This window comes from Salvia splendens, chromosome 16 (assembly GCF_004379255.2).
Source record: "Salvia splendens isolate huo1 chromosome 16, SspV2, whole genome shotgun sequence".
Classification (NCBI taxonomy): domain Eukaryota; kingdom Viridiplantae; phylum Streptophyta; class Magnoliopsida; order Lamiales; family Lamiaceae; genus Salvia; species Salvia splendens.
In genome coordinates this window covers 27,367,692-27,383,729 of record NC_056047.1, presented here as the reverse complement: position 1 = coordinate 27,383,729, position 16,038 = coordinate 27,367,692, and the positions used below count along the sequence as shown (strand labels likewise).

The 16,038-nt window shown below is 39.1% G+C and overlaps 2 protein-coding genes across 3 annotated transcripts; one reads left to right on the top strand and one right to left on the bottom strand.

Annotated features, from left to right (window-relative positions):
• The first annotated feature begins 413 nt into the window (after positions 1 to 413).
• LOC121771625 (E3 SUMO-protein ligase SIZ1-like) lies at positions 414 to 1,386 on the top strand. Of its 2 annotated transcripts, XM_042168456.1 has the most exons (3): positions 414 to 635; positions 788 to 873; positions 934 to 1,386. In XM_042168456.1, exons 1-3 carry the CDS (start codon positions 557 to 559, stop codon positions 1,147 to 1,149), a joined length of 381 nt encoding a protein of 126 aa, XP_042024390.1. In that variant the 5' UTR covers positions 414 to 556; the 3' UTR covers positions 1,150 to 1,386. The 2 variants fall into 2 exon arrangements, with proteins under 2 accessions (XP_042024390.1, XP_042024388.1); XM_042168454.1 differs by having other exon boundaries at positions 788 to 1,386.
• Positions 1,387 to 6,399: 5,013 nt separating this feature from the next.
• Positions 6,400 to 7,113, bottom strand: LOC121770437. The gene has a single exon (XM_042167166.1). The coding sequence runs from the start codon at positions 7,111 to 7,113 to the stop codon at positions 6,400 to 6,402; it is 714 nt and encodes a 237-aa protein (XP_042023100.1).
• Between the last annotated feature and the right edge of the window lie 8,925 nt (positions 7,114 to 16,038).

Here is a 16,038-nt window from a genome sequence, read left to right as displayed (position 1 = left end):
GAAGTCGTTCCACGAAGTATTGTGCAAGCTAAGCATTGGGAATCCCACTACCTAGCTTGAGGGGGAGTGTCAGAAGATACACGAAATCAAGGAGAAGATCAAGGAGAAGATCACACCAAATCAGGGGAATTATATGGAAAATATATTGTAATTAATTATAAATTAGGGTTACCTTATATGTAGAATATCCTAGTCTATATAACATGTAATCGGTATGTCCACAATGAATAACACGAATAATTTCCCCTACGAGTTCTAACATTCGCAAAACAACGGCCAAAATAGAAATCAATCACTTGAGCTGGGACGGTGGGGGTATCATTTTTCTAAAATGAGCACAAAAGAAAATGAAATGTGATAGGGAGAGGGAGTATTAAAAATAAATCTTTATATGTAATTACCTACAAGTTTCAACGTATTCTTAGTAGTAAGTGGCTCAATGTGATTTGTTGTAGGGGCCTTTCTATTATTATGTCTTCACACGGGGAGGATCTGCTTCATTTGCCCAGGTCAAATTGAAAATCCTATTAATGCTTGCCAGGTGAGCGGTATAAGAATGAAGGTAGCTGGAAAATTTAAACTCCATGCTCACATGGGCTGTTTTGATCGTGGAAATGAACCAGCGGTCAAGGAAGGTAAGTAAATATAAGATTTATTTATTTATTTTTTGCCTTATAGTTTCAATTATAAAAAAAGTTGGTCTTTGGTTTGCAATTACTTGCTTACAGAACTTAAATGTTTTTTCACTTTCCTGCTCATGTATTTCAATTGTTGTTTGTGGATGTAGTGGCAATGTCCTATATGTTTGAAGAATTATTCTTTGGAGAAAATCATCATAGATGCCATGCCTATTTCAATCGGATCACATCTAAGGTATTTTCATGGATTGTCATGAGGTCAATTTTTTTTCTTCTTAACTTTCCAGAATTACAGATGAAAAATTGTGGGGAAGATGTAGCAGAGATTGAGGTGAAGCCTGATGGCTCGTGGTGTGTTAAGGCAGAGCAGAGAGTGACCGCCAGGGTCTTGGGGAGCTTGGCCTGTGGCATTCACCTAACGGAACTCTCTGTGCATCCATTGAGACAGAAAATGGATCATAAACCAGTTAAACCTGATGTCGTCGCTTCAGATAGTAATGCTGGTCTTTGACTAGGGGTGATAAACAACCAGAAAGGTAGCCGGGAAATCAGATGATTTTTAGGGAATTTTACCTGCATATATAGGTTCGAAGAAATTTTATTAACAATGGCCAAATTATCCTATGAGCAGCAGTGCTACTGGCAGTGGTAGAGATTGTGAAGATGTTAGTGTTTGTTAATCAGGATGGTGGGGGAACCCTTCATTTCTGTATGGTAAATGGTATTGAATATGAAACTAATTCTCTTAGCATTGATCCAACACTTGGATTTAATGATCGAATAGCTTCTGACGAAGAAATTGAACCTCTGATTTCTTCTGCGGCCAACCACATTAACACTGGTCTAGATAATGGTGAAGTTCAGTTTCCATCATCACATTAACTCTGATTTCTTTAGTTGAAATGCAGCTTGGCCCTCTTAATTGCCGTTCATCTTTAAATGGCTATGCATTTGCTACAGAGACTGCCATGGGATCTCCTGCTCTAATACTAATATTTAATGAAAACGACCCCTCTCTGCAAATATTTCTGCCCACCAGGCCATCCGAGGCATCTGTTGGGCCCGCCTGAGTCAAGAGACCATCCAGAAGTTTCGAATTGTGTTCCTACAGAGGACTGGATTTCTCTTAGACCATGTTTATCAGCAACCCCCAACCCAACCCAACCATCCACTTTTTCAATATTTAATTCATTTCTATCTCCTCCACATCATATTCCACATCATTAATATTCATCCAACCCAACCACACATATTTTCATGGTTTATCAATGACCACCCAACCACACTATTATATATTTATTTTTATTACTATTATTATTACATGAAATACTTATTATTGTAAATTTATCGAAAAACGTAATAAAAGACAAACTAAAAATTATAAAAACAAACAAATAAAAAACATAAATTACAATCATGGAAATACGAAATTGAAAATACATCATTGGTGCTCATACATAAGATGAAAACTAGACATTCAATTGCAATTGCCGAAATTTGCGCATATATGCTCTACCAAATCGTTTAGCAGAGCTTTGTGAGCTTCTCTGTTTTGAAGTTGGGCTTTATTTTTCATGTAAGACGCTAGACTCGCAATCCTACTCGTAGAATATATGAAATCATTATTCGCATCGCCATCTCCATTCTCACGACTACTTTGTCCAAGTCGATCTTGAATAAATTCTGCTGGATCACAATAGTTCGAATACGTGCTTCTTTCGTCTTCCACTATCATATTGTGCAAGATTATGCAAGCAATAATTATTTTCCCCATAATATCACGATCCCAAATAAGAACTTTGAAATTGCTCAGAATTCGGAAAATCATCAAAGCTAGGGAAATAATCTTGAGAAGGGTTAATATTTTGGGAAGGGTTGAAGTTTTGGGAATCGGAGAATATAATATCCTCATCATCCTCCATAGCTAGCAACAAGGGAAACTAGAAAATATGAAATTCTACTAAACAATAAGGGTTATAGGAGGAGAAAAGATGATATTTTTTTGTGTGCAAAACTATAGCAAATGTGGTCTCTATTTATAGAGGAAGAAAAATTATGAATTTTGGTATAAATTTTATAATTTTTTAATATAATATATTAAAGATATATTAATTATTAAAAATAATAATATCAGCCAATGAAATTGTGCCATTTGGCACAACCTCATTGGCTGAATGGTGAAATGAGAAGGGAGACCCGTGGGTTGGTTTGAGGAGAGAGAGAGACATGGGTCAAGGAGAGAGAGACTTATGTTTAGATTTTTATTTTTTTTTAATTGTAATACCACGTGAAGGTCGACCTTCAATGACCGATAAAGGTGGTCTTAGGCTTGGGGATGGGTGCTGCTGGGAATGATTTGAGATCAGGGCAGTCAAAGGATTGTACCATAGATCCATTAGCTGATAATGGGTATGGGCCCCCCAATATTTTCTTTTCTTTTTCCAAAAAAACCCAACAAAATCTCTTGAACAAACATGGAGTAGTTTGGTTTTACCTTACCGATTCATGTTGCAATTTTGCTAATCCTTTTGTGAAAGATCTTGTCATTCCTTTGTAGATATTTGACTATTCTTTTTATCATATATCTGCATCACCTCTATTGCTTGGAATCAACGACAATAGGGTCTGGTAAGACCAGTAAAGAAAGATCAGGTAGCCAACTAATTTGGAGGAGGCATCGGAGTGAGGAGCATATTTTGGCTAGTTTGTTTAAGTTGTTATAGATTTGTTTTTCATTTGTAAGCATATTAATATCAGTGCTTTGAGAGGATGCGAGCATCTAGGAATTTCCGTTGTTATTTCCCTTCCATTATCATTCAATAAAGCCGAGTCTATTTTCTGTGTTCAATTTGCAATTCTCAGTTTATTGTGTTATCTCAATTGTCGGACGAGCACATCTCGTGCTGTTTCTGTCGCTGCACCTATCCCTCCCTCCTAACAGTCCCTTTTCATTTCCTCGTCAAAAGCGTTCTGTAAGACCAAGGCTACATCTGTCTATTGATACCGAGTCAGAGTAACTGTTGAAAGGGTTGGATATCATTGTTGCTACCCATAAGCATGGTATCCACATTTTGTAAATGGCAACTCATGGTCAGCTCAGCCCAACAGGGCTGGGTTGCCTTGCTTTGACGCATGAACTCCGCCTAAGTTTAAGAGTCGATTCGCTAGATGCCTGATATTTTTTGCTTCATCCAAGAACAGGTGGAGCTTCATCTTTCATTTTTCAACTGTTTCAGTAATGTTGAGAAACTCTATTTATTTTTGGTTCTAGTTAGACTTGGATTAAGACGTCTATTCTCTTAACGAGACTAGCCTGTCTATCTATCTCATTGTCAAAATTAATAATTAGTTTTTTAGCAGTGTGAGATAAAATATTACACACAAGCTTTTGTGAAGCCTAATAACTAGTGACTACTAATTCTTTGCTTTATCATCGAGTAATGATTCGATATTATCTTATTAAATAGTATATGTTTCCGAAATGGTACTATTAGAGGATGGTGTTCTAAATTTGACGTGCAAATACTGAATGCGGATTAAAATGAGATTGTATTATATTCACTCCATTGTTTCTGAAATGGTACGTGTTCTAATTTTGACGGTGCCAATATTGAAGGCGGATTAATTTGAGATTGCATTACTTTTTCGATTTGTCCTTGTCCCAACTAAAATGACCCATTACTAAAAATGGAAAAACCTTTATTTCTACTTTATTTTATCTCTCTTACTTTATTCTCTCCACTTAACCCACAAAATAAAGTTACTTAAAATTATGTACCACCCAAGAAATGGGTCATCTTCCTTTAGATGGAGGGAGTTCTTGTCAAAAATTATTTTGTTTTGGCTGAAATCAACATATTTGTTGTATAATTATACCAAATCAATGATTCAATGACAAACATATACTCCATTCGTTCCACCACAAGTGATCATCTTTCCATTTTGGGTTATCCCACCACAAGTGATCAAATTCCTCTTTTAACAAAAAATAAAACTTTAACTCTCTCTTATTTTATTCTTTCATTCTTACTTTATTCTCTTTATCTCTCCTACTTTTTCCTCTCTCATACATTATTTTTATCAATATAAATCATTATCTTAAATATTGTGTCCAAAAGAAAACCATCACGTGGCATGACGGAGGAAGTAGATTTTAAAATTGATTGAATTTCACGAAAGTTTTAGAAATATATAAGGAACTGGCACTTAATTTCAGCTCATTTAATACTACCTCCGTCCATTAAATACAAAACATTTGCTTTTCGGCATGTGATTTTATGTAGTGATATTTTGTGAGATAATAAATAGAAAATAAAGTAACAGAGAGAGAAAAGTGGATATGATTTTATTTCCATTTTAAGAATCGTTTCATTTTTAATTGGACAACCCAAAAAGTAAAACTTTTCATTTTTAATGGGACAAAGGGAGTATTTTTTTTCTTCAGTTCGATCAACTCCTTCTAAAATAAATATAGATCAAACAGATTATAATACCTCTAATAATAGCTCGAATGAAGACTAGTATGTTGGTGATGGTCTATCCTTTTTTTTATTAGCAAATAGCAAATGAATATAAATTTTAAAAGCCGCCACTATGGATTTGAACCTATGACCTTTGGTCCGAGCATCAACCACGCTACTGCTTAGTTTATCTTGTGTTGTGGTAGGGATGTCAATCGGGCTAATTCGTTCGGGTTGTCAGGCTATTTGGTGGGGCTATTCGAGTTATGAATTTTTCGGGTTTCAACCCTAACCTTATCCATCACGTTTCGGGCTAACTCATTGGACTATGTCTGGCCAAAAAGCTTTTAAAAACAACCTCTCAGTTATCAAAATATTCCACTGTAAAATAATTTTAATTTTTAGACATTTTTTTCTTAGTTTTAAAATCATATAAATCTTTAAATTTTCATGGTTTTCAATATTAGTTGGAGATGAGCCCTTCATCTTGGTTAACACAAAGATAAAATTAAAATTAAAGCACTAAATTTGATTTAAAGCTTGTGTTCGTGTCATTATTTCGGCATTAGTTATAATTAATTCTTTATGCAAATTAGTAATCATATCTTACATAAATTACTAATAAAACATTTAACATGTTAAAATTTTTGATAGACTAATTCTAGATTTTGTCTTAATTAGCTTTGGCAATGATAAGCCGACGATGACAAATGTTGAGGCGAAGGAAGAATGAGTCCCCGGTGGAACTTGAAAGTTGGTAGTGTGGAACTGAATGGAAAGGTGTGGAATGAAGATTAAAAAAAACTAATGAAATGCAACGCATGAAATCCAAAAGTACAAGAAAAACCCCAAAACATATTCTCTTCGTCCCAACTAAGTAGAGTCAAAACTTCCTCCATCACATAGTCTTTACCAATCGGGTCCTCCACAAATGCCCTCTGTTCAAGATGTCGGAAGAACTTGGGTTTCGCAAATTGTTGTAATGACCAAGTAGCCTGATCCTATTGTGATCGGCTCTCCGAGTTCCTCGGTTTTAGAGAATCTGCAGTAGCAGAAGAGGCCCTCACTCCCAGCTCCACATTATCCACTTTTTTGGCATCCATTATGTTCTTCCCCACTGAGTTTGATCTCGGTATCTGACCATTTCTATTGTTACCTTGCTTGTCTTTCTTCCCTCGGTGACCTTGTTGAATGAATCCATCCTCATTAATGAAGTCCGCGATTGGCGGAGACTTTGGACGGACAATATTACCCGAGTCCTTCCCATGGGTGTGGCCCTCCTCATTCATCATTTGCAGTTCTTATTGCTTCCTTTTCTCCTTCTCAAAAACAAGCTCTCTCATATTCTTGAGGGTGTGATTTTGCCCCTCGCTCTGTGCAGGTTGCTTAGCCTGGTAGTTCCATTGCCGCCTATTATAGGCTAGATTGGGGTAGTTTGCTGGTGGAGTATCCTTTTTACCAAAAGCATGACAGTTTCTACTAGAGTGGCCAACGTGCTTGCACTCCCTACAATAAGATGGGATTTTGTCCCACTTGACTTTGAGGATAGTCTCTTTCCCGAGAATGTCTAGCACTACCTCCTCCGTATGCGGTTTAGATATGTCAATTTCCACACAAATGCGGGCGAAATATAGTCGTTTCCTGCTTGTCGTGTCATGATCGAGCTGAATGGGATTGCCGATTGCGTATAGTGTTGACACCTCAAATAGATGGATAGGCACACCTATCACTTTGCACCAAACTGCTGCAATTGGCGTTTCAAAGAATGAGTCGAAGTCCGGCGTCCATTTGAACACCCTCATCGGATGATGATCAACATACCATACCGGTGTACCGCTAGGCCCATTCAACATCTTTGCATAATCCTCGATAAATTCAAATTGGATGATGAGATGCTTTGCATTGATGTAGTTCCACTTGAAGCCTTTGATGAACTTGATATTACCTAGCATTTTCTGGACTTGGTTAGTGGACGTAGTCGAGTGAGAGAACTTACCAACAATCGCGTGCCCCATCTTCTCCGCAAGGAAGTTTGTGTCCTCTCCCTATAAATAAAGTGAAGGCCGACCCTCCCTTAGTCCCGCGCAGCCAATCTTCTTGATCTTATCAGGTTGAAGAACGAACGGCTCATTGCTTTTGGTAGCAGTAACTCCATTCACCACCTTACTAGCCATAGATGGCCTGTCAAAGTTGTTTGGAATAGAGGAGTTCATCTTTATCGGGAGAACGAGTTCCTCCTCTCTACGAAACACCACCACTGTTCGAACCACCGTTTTGGTCATTTAAAAAGATATAATCCGCTGCAGATGCTGGTTGCCGACTCCATACATTCTCCTTTTGCCGCATACCTTCAAATTTCACAGTAAGAGACTTCGTCGTTCCATGGAGAAGGGGAGGGAAGTTTTCGCTACAGAGGATGTTGGAACCTGGTATGGCTGCCATTTGAATTTCCACATCATCCAAGATTGGGGTATGACTTTTCAACGGGTTTGGAGTGAGGCATTGTAGGGGCTGAGATGTTACTTTATCTAGATGTATGTCATTTTGAGACAAAAGGCAAGGGGGATGTTGACCAGCTAGGCTCTATATTTGACTTCAATTGTACTCCTCTTTCCCAATCTGGTATTCAAATTGAGAACCCACTAAAAGTCTAAAACAATGGCCTGCATGTCCTGTACCGCCTGGTTGTCCATTGGTGGATGTGGGTTGTCCCCTCCAACGGTCAACTCTGATTTTTCCGGTTGAGCCACCACATTTTCCGGCGATGCTATCTGCCCAGCAGAGGATTCTTTCCGAGTCAGAGGTTCCCCCGCCAAGGTCTCTGGCGTAATCTGACCTTCCACCAGTGCTAACTCTATTTCCGACCCCCCTTTCCGGCTCTTCTCCATCTCTGCACCATAGGGTTAAACCATTTCGTTCCCTTGATTCTCATCTTTGCGCGATATAATATTAGCCTCTTCCTCACCTTCTTCCGACGCATCGTCTAGGTCCCCCAAAAGCTTGCGTTTGTGAACCTCCTTGGGATTTCCTCCTTCAAATTTATCACAAACTATTGAGTGTTTGAACACCGGCTTAATCTTAGGTGAAGGTGTTAGATTACCTCTTTTTGCCTTCTCCTTTCATGACTTGTCTGGGAGTGGATTTTCTCATTTTCAGTCATTCTCCGATGCTCCTCTTGACTTCCTTCTTGCCACCCGCCGTATTCTTCCGTGGTTCCTCCGTCGCCGTGAACACGACAAGCGCTGCATCTGTGCCCCCCGAATCTGGGTCCTCCTGTGACGACCCAAGAACTTGGGTCAAGAAATTATTAGTCCTAATGACCTTTGGTTTATGCCTATATTAGTAATAAGTATTTTTTTATGTATTTAAACTAGATTTGTTAAAATATTACTATAGAAGAAAAATAAGGGGAAAGCCACTAAGTGATCCTAGTTGGGGATAATTACAAACAAAAAGAGCTCAATTCTTCTCTTTTAAGAGAATAATCGAGAAAGAGCCCAACATTGAAAATTTTAGCTATTGAAGTAAAATAGAAGCTCTCTCTCTCGGTATCGACCTTCTGCTGTGAACGGACTGCCAATTCGCTCACCACCGTGCATTCTAGGGTCCAAGATTCCTTGATTAGACTACCCCCTTCCTAATCTCCTCACTTTTTCCTCCATGGAAGTAAAAACTTAGAGCTTGAAGGCAACACCAAGGTTAAGTTGGCATAATAAGGTAGGAGCTCAACTTTTGCTTAATTCGCCTTGTAGACACGAAATTAATCATAGAAACTCTCTTACTTTTCGATTTTGTGTTGTTTCCTTTAATTGCCTTTGAGTGGAGTATTTTTACCTGTTATTGGAGACAATGTTTATCCTTGTTTCATTTTATGAACTCTTGCTTATTTCATAAATATTGGTGACTTGTGGAAGACTAAATATGTTTGAATTAGTGTCTGCATTGCCTATTATAGTTATGGAAATGGAGATGGAAATTTCCACAGTAGGAATATGAGTTTTGAAAATTACAATTGTACCTTCGAATTTGTTGAATTTATTACACTGATGGTTGAGAATTCCATAATATTTTACGTTGTACTTCCTTGTTATTGTATAGTGGTGGATAAAATGTTATAGCCTTGGGATTCTGTGGAATGGCACATAGATAGTCCGTAGGATGCCAGGCCTATCCTATGGAATGATTAGCCTCCATTCTGTAATATTCTATGGATGGCATAACTTCCATTCTGAATCTATCCCAAAGGCTCAAGTAGTCTCCATCTCGTACTCGTTATAGATGGTTTAGTTCCTGTTATGGAGCTTCTGTGATGAAATATGAAGTATTTGAGAGTCTTGGTTCAAGGCCTTTTGTATAAAGATTTAATATTCAAATAGTTTGTGTCCATTAGCTACAAAGTGCACATTTGATTTAATTATTGGAGTGTGTCTGATATTGCACTCTGTTATTTATGTTATTGCAATCCCACTAATTTAACCAATAACTTACTCTTCTATTGCTTGCATTCTTGTAGATTCAACAAGGGAAAAGTAGATTGGGGGAAATTCGGCACGATAGCACACCTGCCTCTGCTCCTTTAGTGTTGCTTGTATATACTTTTGAACTTAAACTCTAGTGGCATATACTTAAGCTTTTGGAGTGTAATTATTTTGTTTGCCTGTAACTGACTTTTGGTGATAAAGTTTAATTAGCTATGATCTTAGTTAAATGTTTAACATTAGAATTTTTCATGAGCCGTATCCTCTATTTTGGTTTGGGGTGTTACAGTTGCGGTATCAGAGCATGGTTAACTCAAAATTGAGTCGATTCTCGGACTCATAACTTGGGTTATGTTTCATGCTTTAGTTGGATTTTATGAGGTACTAAACTATGTATATGCCACTAGGATGTGTTCTTAATGTGCTATCGACGTGCCTCACCCCTCTATTTTCCTTGTACTAATGCAGAATGTCTGAAAATAATTCTGGTGTCGGTCGAACGGGTGACGAAAGTCATCCTAAGTCCTTATCATCACATATTCCTGAAGACATTCCCCCTCATGGCTTTGAAGGGGAAGTAAATCAGAGTGCTACACACTCACCGCCTAGAGCGCTGGCTCAAGAAAACCACATTGATCCAAAAGTATTCATGCATAACTTTATGGGACTTCTTGGCCAAACTGTTCGAGCCTTCTCAAACCCTGCGACGTCAGTAGCACATACGCCTCCCAGTGACCCTATCTTTCGTCTTAAGAAGATGGGGGCTGAGAGATTTTATGGCACTACCGGAATCGACCCTTCTGAGGCCGAAGCATGGCTAGAAAGTACTGAGCGAGTATTGAAAAATCTTGAATGTTCCCCAGAACAAAAGTTGAGGTGCGTTGAGTCCCTTCTCCAGGGAGAAGCCCACCACTGGTGGGAAATGGTTCGTGCAACGGTCCCAGAGAATGAGGTTACCTGGAAGTTCTTTCTTGATGAATTCAAGCGAGAATATGTGGGGGAGCTTTTTATGGAAAATATGCAGCTTCAGTTCTTGAACCTCGAGCAAGGAGAGAGGAAGGTTAAAGATTATTATGCCGAATTTATAAGATTAAGCAAGTACGCTCGTGAACTTGTTCCAACAGACAAGAACAAGTGCAGCCGCTTCCTTAGGGGCCTTAATCCTGCCATTCGAGATAGAATTGCCCCCCATCGGGATATTATTTTTGTTGACATGGTAGCACGAGCACGTTATGCCGAAGAATATATGCAAATGCCATGTGAAACAAAATCAGAGGGTAAAAGATATGCCGCACCTCCTAAGCAAAAGCAGACCAACACTCCACGCCATACAAATTTCAAGGGGGAAGATCCGGGAGACAATCAGAGCCCCAATCTATGTCTGTTGCAAGCAGTGGAGGTAGTAGCTCGGTTCCAAAATGTAACACCTGTAACCATTATCATCCAGGTGTTACAAAATGTAACACCTGGCTTAACGTCATTCCCTGCACCAGGACATCTGTTGGTTGTGAGAACGACTCCCATAACACGTCTTCTGTGGCCTCTTCCCGCAAAATGAGATTGCCAGTGTCGACGATTTGGACGATCAGACTGACAGGAGAGGTGGTGGTGAGATTGGTGGACCAGACGGTTTGATTAGTCCCATCCAAGACCACGAGATTTCCGTCTCGAGACAGAGTAACAGAGCCGGAGGAGTCCTTGAGTGGTTTGTTTCTGTTGGCGACCCAAATCACGGTTTCTTGGGAGAAGGTAAAGAAGATGCCTAAATAGCGGTTGGTAGTGTTTGGAGGTTTGAAGAATCCTAATTTGTATATCTGTTTTTGGGATGTGATTGTTTGTGGATCTTTGATCACTACACCGGTTGAAATTGTGTCTGTTTCCATGCTCAAACATGCAACACTTTGGATGATTATAAGAAGAAGAATTGATTTATGAATTACGATATGCTCGAATTTGGGTGCCATTTTTTTATCAAAATCTAACACCACTACAATACTCGTATCGATTGTTTTGAAAATACTTTAGAAAATAAGAAAGAAATGAAAGAGGTTGTGGTCACCAAAGGTGGAAGACTTTGAAAATTCATTTTACAAGACTAGAGACTTGGATTTTGAGTCTTTCATGTAATTCCGAAAATTACTTGTTTGCTATTGCAGAAATATGGAGTAGCATTTTTCTCCATTTTGCTGGACCAATTCCAAAGTTTGCGTCTCGTTTCAGCTTGGTCGGTGACAAAGACATGCAAATTCATTCACATTGATGTTTTTACCTTTAGGATCTAGGATGAATTTTATTAGTATCATTAGTCCACAAACAAAGACCAATCAAATACTATAGTACGTATTACTTTTATAATGAAAGAGATAAACAATTCAAATTGATCTATGAAAACAAAATTCTATTACTAGTATAAAGAAACTGGGGACATTATAATGATAAGAGTCTGAAATAGAGTCATTGTCCATCGAGCACACTAAGAGTGAGCTCGTTATTGGAGTACACATTTTGCTGTGTTGATCCCTTGGGGCCGGGTGTCGAACCATTCTCTGCAAACATGGGCTGCTTCGGCACTGGCAGCTCCACAATATCACGACTCAGCATCAACAGCACGATTTCAATGGAAGGTTGATGCACTATTTATTAGCACTAAAAATACCTGCAAACATATAAGGTAGATCTAGTATAGCTAAAGGTCAGTACCGGGATATCGAACAAAGGGAATAAGATTGCAACTGACTACCATATACTAAGCGTCATATACTATCTAGAGACACGAAGATTTTTGGATTTGATTTATAAAGCTAGACGGAAAATAAATAAACAAATAACAAAAAGCGTAAAAACATATGATACAAAATAGGCGAATGAATGTAGAATTTTAGGACCCAAAACACAATCGACTTCCTTGAATTACGGTCTCTAGAATTATTAAGTCGGCCACTTAACTAAATTAAACCCCCTCCCGAGGTGAGAGATCCGTAGATTGGGTGTTGAAATCAAAGTCCCCTTTATATCTCTAACATCTAACTCCTAAAAGATCGTTAAGACCAATGACCTCACTTGAAACCTCAACTCTACCGAGTTCTATTGAATTAAAATGTGAATTATCCCTTTTCCAAATCAATTATTTCGTGTCTCCCGAGTACTCTAATCAACTCTAACATGTATTCAAGAGGTAGTTAATCAATTGAATATAGAAGGCACAAGGATAAATCAAATAACTGCAAGAGCTAACAAGGAAAACCAATTGAATATCTTCACCAAAAATTCAACAATTGAAGTTCTACTCATAGACAAGTAAAAACTACAAATAAAGTATGAGATATGAAAGAAATTGATAAAACCCAAGGTTGAATCTTCAATATTTAGTCTTCTCTTGCCTGGATCTGCATAGCATCCAGAGCTCCGCTCCAATGGAAGGTGGATGAATTATGTGTGGAATATGAGATGGATGAATGTGTAGAGAGGAGAAGGATTGGAGGCTCTGAGATGAAGATTGTGAATTAGGTTAAAGGTATTTATAGGTTGGAAAAAGGTTTATATTTGATAACTTTCATGACCTTCAAGAGATGGGAGAGATTTGGCTTCACAATATAATAATTTCTTTTCTTTCGTGAATTTCCACTTAAATTCTAGTCAGCTTTGACTGTACTGTGCAACGTTCGTAGAATAGTCATAACTTTCTCCACAGAACTCCGATTGAGATGTGCGAGATATCCACGCGAAGCTCTTTCGAAGAAAAAGAGAATGGTATGCATTAAGCATTGATTGGACTTCACATTTGCTGGAAAAATCGGCTTGAACTGATGCTGCTGCACTTTGGCCTTTTTTTCACCCTTTTCTATCATTTATCAACAAATACGTCAAAAATACAAATGCATAAAATATGCAATTTAAGAACATAATTTGCATGATTGACATTTAAAATAAGTCAAATCTAGTCCTTAAAAACATGCAAAATCCGTGTTTGTCAAAGGTCTATCCTTGGGATGTTCTTGCACACAAAGGAGCCCTATCTGAATGTGTTGGAAGATATACAAAATCACGGAAGATACACGAAGATTACAGAATCAATTATAATTATTCTTTCCCTAATTTTAGCTAGGGTAAATCATGTATATATCTTACCATATGTAGAATGCTATCTGCCTATATGAGGCGTGTACTCCCTCTCCTTTGTATATACTTGAATGAATACAAATCCTCCCTTCAACATGGCATCATAGCCAAATAATCAAAGGCTCAGAATATAATCTCATCATTGCCCGAATACCTGTCCCGACCAGAAGGCGGTGACGGACGAATCAAGACCTGAAAATGGCAGACGAAGAAGATGTCAAGACCGGTGATCTCAAATTGAAAGCAAGCAAGAATGTGACAGTAGCATTCAAGCTAAATGGAAGAAACTATGCACTATGGGCCCGATTAATGCGGGTATCCATCGGAAGCCGAAGGGCACTGCGGCATATCACCCCCAAAACCCACAGATAAAGATTATCTGGAGTGGGAGGAGACTGCTGATTTAGTGGTCTTCTCCTGGATCGTAGACAACATGGAGATCAAGATTGTGGCAGATTTCGCACACCACCAGAGTGCGAAGGCGATTTGGGATAGTTTGGCCGTAACGTACCAGAGTACGTCAGACTCATACATGATATATGATTTGGAGGACAAGGCCAGCCGGATTGTCCAAGGGGACATGGATCTGGAGACTTATTGGAGGACTCTACATGGGGTTTGGATCGAAATTGATCGATGCCAAACCAAAACCATCACCTGCTGTGATAAGGGAATATGTGAGTATCGAAACATCATTAATCAGAAGAGATTGTACAAGTTCTTGGCGGGATTAAACTCCCAATTCGAAGAACCAGACGAGACATCCTCAAAGAGAGTCCAACGCCTCCATTGGACGTTGCATACGGCTGGGTCAAGCGAGAAGCCATACGGCTTAAAATCATGCTATCAGCGAACCCCGACTCAACCACAGCAGCTAACGGGGTGGGGCTTGGATTCGGAGCCCGACAAACCAGATTCCAGACACAACCGGCGCCGATCCGTCCCGGACAACCGCTCACTGCCACCAATAATCGCCGCAGAGCCACCAAGCCAGATAAAACAAAGTTATGGTGCTCAAACTGCGGGATGAACAAACAAACCCGGGAAAATTACTTCAAATTGATCGGATTCCCAGAATGGTGGGACGAGAGCCAAAAGGGGAAGGCCAAATTGGCTATCGGAGTGGAGGAAACCGGCGGAACAGAGAGCACCACCCGTGGACGGGGTACTGACGGCGTCACTCCACGCGGCGGCGGCGGCAAGCGAGCGGAGGAGGTTGGCCAGGCAGCTTTCGCCGGTCGATTCGGGGGGAATGGAGAGCGGCGCCGACGAATGAGGTAATGGGATAGGGTTTCTGAAACCTAGCCCATATCATTTTACATATGCACCTCCAATTTCTAAAATATTACTAATTGACCCCCGAAATAAGCATTCTGCCCCCCGAACTTTGATTAATTATAAAAGGAACCCCATGCTGTGTGATGATTTGTGTATTAGCCCCAACAGTTTTGAAATATTGCATAAATTACCCATTGCATGTGCGGTACAACATAAGACTAGAGAAAAAGATAATCGATGGATTTTTTACTATGGGGCGACCGATATTATGACCCATGATAAACAGGATTTCGTGAATTTTTGTGGGACTATGAAAAGTCAAATACAGACTGCAGATGGGGAATTTACTTCCGTAGAGGGGAGTGGAACAATTGAAATTTCTCCGATATTGAAATTGTCAAATTGTCTTTATGTTCCCAAATTGTCACATAAGTTGATGTCGATTAGTCACATGACGAAGGAATTGAATTGTACTTTACTGATGCATCCCAATTTCTATGTATTACAGGATATCAGGACGAGGAGGATAATTGAAGGGGCTGGCAGCGGAAGCGTGCGTACAAAACGAATCACATGAATTTGATCTATTTAGCAGATTATTTAGACAAAATCTATTCGCGTAATTATCACATGTATCATGCTCATAACTTGAATTAAAACATGCTTTAGCACATAAAATTCCTAAAACATGCTTACTACGGAATTAGCCAATTTACCTCGTTGATTCAATCAAGAATCGATGATGGCTTGCTCCGTCTCCTCGTGAAGATCTTCAATACAAGACCTCGGATCTTCTGACTGGTGTCCCGAACTATACGCTGATATTTGTGTTGGCAAATCTCACCAACGTACTAGGACTCGAATAATTGAAGACAGAACTCAGCTCACGGAGGGAGCACAATTTTTTAAAACTCTCTCAAGAGGGGGGGACGAAAATTTTGCAAAATAATTGTTGTGTTTTCTGTCTCCTTTATTCTCCTATTTATATAAGTCACATATTGGGCCTAGTCAGGGATCTAAGGAAGAATCTGGAACAGGCCTCACCTAATTAGCTTTTTACTAATT